At 41.9% G+C, this 9,244-nt stretch overlaps 1 protein-coding gene across 1 annotated transcript; it reads left to right on the top strand.

Moving 5' to 3' along the window:
* Window positions 1–3,513: 3,513 nt before the first annotated feature.
* LOC144709359 (lipid phosphate phosphatase 2-like) lies at window positions 3,514–7,535 on the top strand. Its single transcript, XM_078582900.1, has 8 exons — window positions 3,514–3,846; window positions 3,932–4,201; window positions 4,342–4,429; window positions 4,581–4,690; window positions 4,824–4,917; window positions 5,812–6,000; window positions 6,109–6,168; window positions 7,260–7,535. Exons 2-8 carry the CDS (start codon window positions 3,980–3,982, stop codon window positions 7,442–7,444), a joined length of 948 nt encoding a protein of 315 aa, XP_078439026.1. The 5' UTR covers window positions 3,514–3,846; window positions 3,932–3,979; the 3' UTR covers window positions 7,445–7,535.
* The last annotated feature ends 1,709 nt before the right edge of the window (window positions 7,536–9,244 follow it).

The following is a 9,244-nucleotide window of genomic DNA, read 5'->3' as shown; positions in this document are numbered from 1 at the left end:
ATCAGCTCGCCATTGAGATTATGTAGTCTGTCATTTCAAACATATTATGCACATACTGTGATCGCCAACGCCAGATGAGGAACAAGATAAGAAAAAAAACCCCTAAGGGACATATGAAGTAGAATTAACAAAATCACGTTTTGATCTGATCTAAAAATAGGCACATTAACAACCCAACTGTTATTTGTTTTTGAAATAACGTACTCCTACAGAACTAATAATATTTCGTAAATTATATCTGAAAATACATTAATTTCTTATTATCCCATCAAAACTGATGGAGGACCGTCTCGAGGATGACGCCGCGAAGACGAGGAGCCAGATTGAGGATGACGCAACGGGACGACGACAGCCACGCCGAGCAGCTCGTGCCGACGCTCGCCACCCGGGGTTTAAGTACTCCGGGTAAGTATGCATTTTCATTTATGTTTGTTTTCTTATATTTCTGGATTTATGGATTGGGCCAGTGTTAGGCCCGTCGCCAAATCATTTCCTTTTATTTTCATGTTTGTATTTGAATTTGTAAGGAGAGGCCGAACCACGTCTTGCGACGGTTCATCCTCTCCCACGTTCTCTTGGCACCCATCCTCCCTATATAAGGGGATGGCATGCCCAAGGAACATTTGGAAAATCATTGTTGAAAATTGAGTTGCAATTGATCTTCCCCCTATCGTAGTTATAGTGTAGGGGGTTTGGCTAGCCCCACCCCACGTCGAGATCACTCCGTGGGTAGAGCCCACGTTTCTTCCGTCGATATCACTCCGGGAGGATCGTGCTGAAGCGTGCCGTCGAGATCACTCCGGCACGGGTTAAAGATTTTCAAGAAGTTACTGTCCTTCAGGGCTGAGAAGAGTCTCCGTCGAGATCACTCCGGGAATTCTTGGAGGCTCCTGAACGTCATCGATGCCGCGACCAAGCTGGGAATCCACTCCATCAAGGGAGCATTGTCCCGACCATCAAGAACCTGACGCCAGCCAGGTTCTTGATCCCCTGCCCCTCTTCTTCTACATCCACCCCTCCCTTCTCCTTCATCCAGCCCCTCTCGCCCACCTTTCTTTGAGCGCCACCCCTCCTCCCCCGCTTCTTGACCATATCCCTCGTTTCTTGATTCCCAACCGCCTCGTCTTGCCTTTCTTGATCGCCCACCCTCCTTTCCCCATCGTTTCTTGATTCCCAACCGCCTCATCTTGCCTTTCTTGATCGCCCACCCCCCTTTCCCCATCGTTTCTTGATTCCCAACCGCCTCGTATTGCCTTTCTTGATCGCCTACCCTCCTTTCCCCCATCGTTTCTTGATTCCCAACCACCTCGTCTTGCCTTTCTTGATCGCCCACCCTCCTTTCCCCATCGTTTCTTGATTCCCAACCGCCTCCTCTTGTCTTTCTTGATCGCCCACCTTTCTTTCCCCTTGATTTCTTGATTTCTTGATTTCTTGAATTCTTGATTTCTTGATTTCTTGATCTCACCATATCTCCTTGATTCCCCTTCGCCATCCCCTTGCCCTCATCTTTCTTGATTTCTTGATTCCCACCCTCTACGCCATAACCGATTACTTGGTTTTCTGCCCCACCCACACGACTATTCCCACGATACTTGGTTCGCTGCCTTGCCCGCCCAGACGACTACGCCGTGCGCCAGCCAAGCGCGCGTCTTGTGCGCCCTCTGCTCTGACTCTTGCTGCATGCCACCCGTGGACTCAGCTCTCTGCTGGTAGTTACGACCGCACCGTCCGCACCCAGTTTCATCCACGTCAACGACACTCGTCCGCACGACCCAACACTAAGCATCCGCTCGACGACTTGGACGCCTTGGACTAAGCGATACAAAGGTCAGTCTCGTCTCCCCTCCATAAACTCCAGATTTATTATCTTCGACAGTCTCGTCTTCCCCTATCGCGTCCGCTACCGTGATATTCTCGAACATCATCGGATAGGACTAGCCACTTTGTTGAGCGTAGGGATTCTTGTGGTAGACGGATTGTCATCCGACTTGGACACCGAATGCTCCAGGGCTGTTAGACGCCCCTCACTTAGTAGACGTCTAGTAGGTCCAGCGGGTCATTGGGAGTTTGATCTTAGGATCACTCCTCTCTCGTTGATCGGTACGGCCGACGTCGCTATCCGTCAAGTCCTTCTCTGCTCATTCGTATTTTCTCATCATTCGGCTTACATCCCTTACATTCGCATCATAACCCTGTGACGTGAAACGCGCCGATCGATCCCGGCCGTCGTCGTTTCACATCAAAAACGTTACTGGTTTCAGTAATAGTGCACTTTCATGCTATATGATCTCCACAATTCTTGTAGACGTCTTCATATGCATATTGTCGTTTCTTGGTTTTTGTGTTGTTTTACCCAATTTGACGAATATAAGAAGGGGAGAAAGAGTTGATATTCAGCAAAGTATTAAAATTTGTGGGAGCCAGAACTTAGGGGTAGTATAATAGTTGATGAACCATTAATTATGATCAGTATGCACTGTAAATCAAAATAAAGGGATAATTGTTAAATAATAGTTCATCAATTGGATTAAATTTTTTATATAATGTCAATAAATTCATTTTATGCTCCAGAATAAAATTGTATATAAGCTTTGCATCTTTTATAAAAAACTGATATTATAGCATTTTGCCGATTGAAATAAAATATTTATCCTACATAGTTTACCTTTTTTAGGGAATTTACATGTCTCATTAAAAATTTTCTTATAGAGCAAATTTAATCTCATTGTTATCGTGTTTCACTTTAGTAATAATAATAAATATATTTTCTGATAAGAACATTATGAACGTTGGACTTTTCGTATCATTCATTGAATATATATTCATGATCAAAGTTTCATCCTACAATAATACTGTTTGCTAAATGGTTCAATACGTGCCTTTATAAAAGGGTCTAATAGCCCCTGACATGACTATTATTTAACCCCAATTCTCGTAACAAGCAGCATTATATTTCTCTCCAAATGATAGAACATATCCCCCCTTGAGTGCATCTCAGCACAACATGGATGTAACTAAATTTGACTCAATTATGATTGAAGTCAATACACTTATATCCACGTTATAGGAATCAATATTAGGCTTACTATTCTATTTGAAGTAACTATTGGGATAATAACATGATAGCAGAAATAGAAAGCAAGACTTGAAAGGGTGAGAGAGTAGTTATCATTAATACTGTTTAGTTTGTAATACGTGAAAGGGTGAGAGAGTAGTTATCATTGAAGCTGTTTAGTTTGTAATACTTGAGAGGGTGGGAGAGTAATAAGATTGGCTTTGCTCAAAGATATGAGAGAGAAAAGAGGCCGAAGAGGTGTAGATATTTAAGTCTTTTTATATTTTGATATTAAATCTGATAATATAGTAAACCTACTTGTAATTTCATAACAAATAGTATAATTTCAGTCTCCAGTTTCCATGCGGTTCCTTCGTTTGTTCTGTTCGTGGCTGGGTCGTCCGACGGGGTCGTCCCGTTTGAACTTGGAAGAATGATTGGGCGACATGGGTTTTCAGTTTCAAGAGATGTGTTTCGTTCAAGATTTGAAATTTTCAATATATTTTGGCGGGTTTTTGTCGTTCTTGCAAGTGGGTCTTCGGATTTTGACTACTCGTGTTGAATTGGGATGAATTGGCGAGATGGGTGTTAGTTTTTTTCTCAGAAAGCGACGGATTTTTGTCTGAAGGAAGAAGACGAGAAGCTGCAGCAGCCAGTCGAGCGCGTTGCCTCGACGGCAAGAATCTTGTATAAACTGGTCTACCCAAGACGAGGCAGTGAGAAGATTCATTCAATTCCCTCCCTGAATCGTCAGAAATCTTCAGAAACCGATCAATTCGGGCAAGAACGAGGTACCCTTCGATCGATGCGATTGGTTTTGATTCTCCGCGGAGAACACAAACTCGCGTTCCTTGGATTGATCTCTCGCTTTTGCAGATTAATCTGTCGATCGATCGGGTTTTAGAGGGAGCTTGTGTGGGATCGATGCCGTCCGTCGTGCTGGGGGAGGGTTCGCACACCCTTCGATCGCATGGGCTTCGAGTTGCGAGATTCCACCTGCTCGATTGGTTCATCCTCGTGCTGCTCGTCGGGCTGCAGTTCCTCTTGCTCAACATCGACGCCTTCCGCCGATTCGTCAGCCAAGATCTCATGACCGATCTCAAGTACCCTCTCAAGGACAACACCGTCCCCGTCTGGGCCGTCGGAGTATGCCGCTTGCTCACCTGATTTCCCCCAATTTTACCGCAGATTTTGATCGAAATTGTTGATAATTTCTTCTACGAGTTGTGCAGTTTACTCTTCCAGGGTTTTTGATTTTTCATTTTTGAATCTCTTCTCTCCGTCAGGTTGCAGCTGTTCTATTACCCATCATCACCTTCATCGCGATTTACTTTAGGCGGAGGGATGTGTACGATCTGCATCATGCTATTCTCGGTAGGTGAAATTTCTCTTTTTTTTCTGCGAGAAACGATTGCAACTAAATCTATTTACCGTGTCTGGAATCTCGACAGAAGTGTTCTTCTTCTTGTTCTTCTTTTTTCAGCAATTTTTTGCGGAGTTTAAAAACTTTGAATTCAAATTCCAGGGATTTTGTTCTCGGTGCTGATCACCGGAGCGATCACGGACACGATCAAGATCTCCGTGGGCCGACCTCGTCCCAACTTCTTCTGGAGGTGTTTTCCAGATGGAAAGCCGGTATGATGAATTGCGGATTGCACAGAGAACAAAAATCCTAAACCCCTCGTTCATTTTACAATTTTGGATTTTGCAAGTTTTCGTTGATCCGAAGCCCTAATCCGATGTTCTGTTTGTTGGTTATCCACCGCAGGTCTTTGATTCCATCACAGGGAACGTAATTTGCCATGGAGTGAAGAAAGTCATAAACGAAGGCCACAAGAGCTTCCCCAGCGGCCACACATCATGTATGCTACCAAAATATCTCTTCCAAAAAATTGTTTTATCCATCGGTAGTTGTTTCTTCCCGTGTTCTAACGTATTTATCTTAGGCGTTGCTCAAAGTAAATTTTTTTTATCATTGCTTGTTCTTGATCTGGTATTAGTTTTTGCATCTATCACACTCTTGCACACTGATATTACATGATATAGTCTGCTCGTACAGTTCTGATTCTAAAAGTCCTTTTCGCACCTATATACTGGTTCCCAGTTGGAAAAGAATATGTCAAAAATTGGATGATCCTAGCAACTGGGCTTCCCTTAATTTCTTGAGTTGGATAGTGTTTTTCCCTTAACTTTGGCAAGTTTTTCATACCGAGTAATGCAAGCTGTATATTGTTGCGCGTCCATCTTTAATAAAATCCTCATGTTGTTGAAGTCTGAATACTTTTGAAGAAATTCCAACTTTTTGGATAATCTGGTGCCAAAAAAAACGACTCCTCGCTCAGATATTATATTTCAACATCCGTGTTTGTATTATATAAACGATGACGGTTAGATAACTGGATGGATGAAATAATCATTCCTAATCATTTTTAATGTGATTAAGACCTCATATTTTTTTTTATGCCCATCCCGGGAAATCTTCCGAGCTGCTTCGGCGGCAAGATTTTCTCCCTATCTTTGGGGATGGATTCATCTACTTTGAGGGAAATTAATCCAAAGATTGAATCTTTTTTTTTTGTTTTTTGAACGAAGAAACTAATCCAAATATAAATGATTAAAATACCACTTATCGTGGCTGGATCTCCTAGCAGAGTGTGATCAATTATTCTTGGTTTTGATCGTGATAATTGTATGTTCAAAGCGGATAATGAATGGTTGGAGTATGTGACTGTTTGCTGCTATTTCTGCATACGCAGGGTCATTTGCTGGATTGGGCTTCTTTTCCCTCTATCTTTCTGGAAAAGTCAGAGCGTTTGATCAGAGGGGGCATGTAGCCAAGTTATGCGTCGTCTTTCTCCCGTTGATTGTTGCATCCATCATTGGGGCATCAAGAGTGAGCGACTACTGGCACCATTGGCAAGATGTATTTGCCGGCGCCTTTATAGGTTGGTACCATTAGTATCTTATAAACTGATAAAACTTCTCTGGAAACCAGAATTTAAATGAATGAGCTCTGAAAAGCAAAAAAAAATTTTCTGGGTTTATTTTTTCAGGGTTGGTCGTCTCTACTTTCTGCTATCTGCAGTTCTTTCCTGCCCCCTACCACCCAGATGGTACGTTCGTCGTTTTTGAACATTTTCCTGCAGGAAGATTGTTTTTATTTTTTGCATCAAAATGGGTTTTTTGTGATAGGTTTTCTTCCCTGTGTTTGAACAATTATTGACATCCTTTATTCTGGTGTAATTTGATTTTGTCCTTGCAAGGATCTTAATCAATATCTATTCGGTGCATTCACTTAATGCAGCCCATGTCCTTAGATGAGAACATTAATTTAATTTTAGTAGCAGAAATTATTTGGTTTTTTATCAAAATGTAGTTCTATAAGAATTTGGCATGACCCTGGTCGCCTGGTCGTAGTCGATTCGGGGCAGCCTGTAGACCTGGTCCTAAGTCAATCCAATCTTCAATCTACCTACCCTCTAGGCTGATACAACCCTGACGTATCTAGGACTCTTTCGCCATTTAGCCCAATAGGGGCATTTAGGTCATTTGAACCCTATGTAATCCCTTTAAATAGAGCAGCCCTCCCTTGAGCAGGGCAGCCAAGAAGTATCACAAAGAATGTTTCTGGCTCCCTCCGGCGACGTCCATTCCTCTGGACCCCTCTCGTAGGTGATGTCCACTCCGCCTGCCCCACCTGCCGTAGTCCATCCCGGCACGCCGATGACCATCCCGGCGCCTTCTCCCTCCCTTCTCGTCTTCTCACCGATACGAACCAGCAGGTTCATGTCATAGGCTAGGACGTCCCAGTCAACCCACAGATCGGTCGTGCCGAGCCAATCCAACCCAAGGTCCGCCCGGCACCTGACCTGCCCTCTTTTTGGGTTGATTGAACCATGACTCTTACCTAACCTGCCCTGTTAGATGGGTTGGAGTCGGTTGGGTTGACCCCAGGTCAACCTACCCTCGGGTCGGCGGTCCTCATGGGTGGTATCATCACCAAACCCAACAGAATGTCTAAATCCCTTCTCCTTGAAACCAGAAAGATGAACCCAAAAGAACTGAATGAAGGAATGTATTTCATGCAGAGGAAATTAAGAACATATTTTGTGGCGATGAAAAGCGTAGACAGCTTTTGATGTGTCTCTCTCATTTTGTTAAATTTATTGCCGCGTATCAGACCTAAGACAAGCTTTTGGTGCAGGGTGGGGACCTCATGCTTATTTTTGTAATGTCAGAGACCCACAAAACATCCCACCGCAGGCCGTAGCATTTATGCCTGCAACTAACGGGGATAGCAGTCCTTCCATGTCATCAAATCATGCCACTCAGGCAAATCGAACCCAGTCAAACTCAACCATGGAAGATGTGGAGCTCGGGCGCAGATAGGATGTTGTAATTTCAGCTTATTTCGGTTTTATGATGATTTTTTGGGTGTAAATCAGCAGATTTTATGAAGGTGATTCACATTTTAGAAGTATCTTAAGTATTGCTTTATAGAGAGCAAAAGTACTAGCCAAAAGAAAAACAAAAAAAGCTGAAGGTACTTTTGTAACTCGCAATATATTATTCTTACACGAGCAAAGAATTTCTGCATCTAAAAATATATCACTTCCTAAATATCCGGGGGAACATGTAGTTATTTTTCTGTTTATTGATGCTATATTCCTGTGACAAGTCTAAAGCTTTACCAGGCTCACACAACATCTAATATTTGATAATTAAGATTCAACACATGACTAAGAATGTAATATAGCACCTACAGACACCAAGAATACACCAAGTTAATGGAAAAACCTCTTCAAGACAGATAGCAATCATTAATTGTAATGAAACATCTAAGGCTGGGGCTGTTAAACCTTATCTATCTTTAAGCACAAAATCTGAAGGAAATAGAAAAATGCATCAGTAACTCAGCATTATTCCTCTGAATCCAGTAAATGAACATCGTCCATGGTAGCTTGCCATAGGTGTTACAGAAATGTGATGAGGAGAGGCTAAATGTGAAGATGTCCATGGTACCTAAAAGGTACCATGAAGCACAGACGTCTCTTTCAGCACGATGTTGGCATTTACTTGGAGGTCTATATAGATGTTGGATACGCTGGCTCCAAGGTTACTTATCATTCCACCCAAACTCTACTAACTTCCAGGGAGGTAATTTGTTTACTTGGCAAACTAAGATGTGAAGATTCAACCTCTTTGTCAATGTATATGGATGAAGAAAATACTGGTTGAACTTTATAAAACTAAATATGCCTTTTTATTTCTGTCCTTCAACACAAATTTTCACTTTTTCTTAAAGACCTATTTCCAAAGAACAATTTTATTATCTTTAGGAGGCTTAATGATATTTCAGGTGTGATTCTCGTGAAGATATTCCATCTCCTCCTTCATGGCTACCAACCATTTCTCAGCTTTACTAGAGGTAATGGCTTTCTAAAACTTTATTAGTTCCTCCGGAATATTATCTTGATCAATTTAGAGTCCATAATAAACTATGTTTTCATAATCATATTTCAAGTGTGGTTATACCTCTCTTCTTTCACAATCTCATAAAAGAGAGTAATTATTAGTCAAAGGGCTTTAATATGACTGAGGTATTAAAAACGTTTTGCATCTGTGATGGCTGATGAATACCCATATCTTCGAACTTCCCTTTCTTTGATGTGCCTCTTGAATGCAATTTTTTAATCAATCTCTTCCTTTTGATGTAAAAGAGGAGATTCATTAAAAGTAACATTCATCTAAAACAAAAGACTTGGGATTTTGGATCATGAGGTCATAACCAATATCCCTCAAGTCTGGAAGCTTCACCTTGGAACATTTCTTTGCTCATGGCTCTAGCTTTCCTTGATCGACATGAATATTTACAGGAAAACCAACTACTTTGAAATTAGATTAAGCTATAGGATTATCTAACCACACATAATCCTGACATTTGAAGTAAAAGCAGATGCCGGTGAATGATTCACAAGGTAGTAAGCAGTTGAGACGTATTTGGCCCAAAAATCTTTACCAATACCTGAATCAGAGAATATGCAGCGGGATCTCTCAGACAATGTAATATTCATTCTTTCAGACATACCATTTTTATGGTGTGCAACAAACTGTACAGTGTCTTGGAATGCTCTCATCCCTACGAAACTTATCAAAATCAGATGAACAAAATTCCATACAGTTGTCTAT

Source organism: Wolffia australiana, chromosome 11, assembly GCF_029677425.1.
Source record: "Wolffia australiana isolate 7733 chromosome 11, ASM2967742v1".
NCBI lineage: Eukaryota > Viridiplantae > Streptophyta > Magnoliopsida > Alismatales > Araceae > Wolffia > Wolffia australiana.
This window is presented reverse-complemented; position numbering and strand designations above follow the sequence as displayed.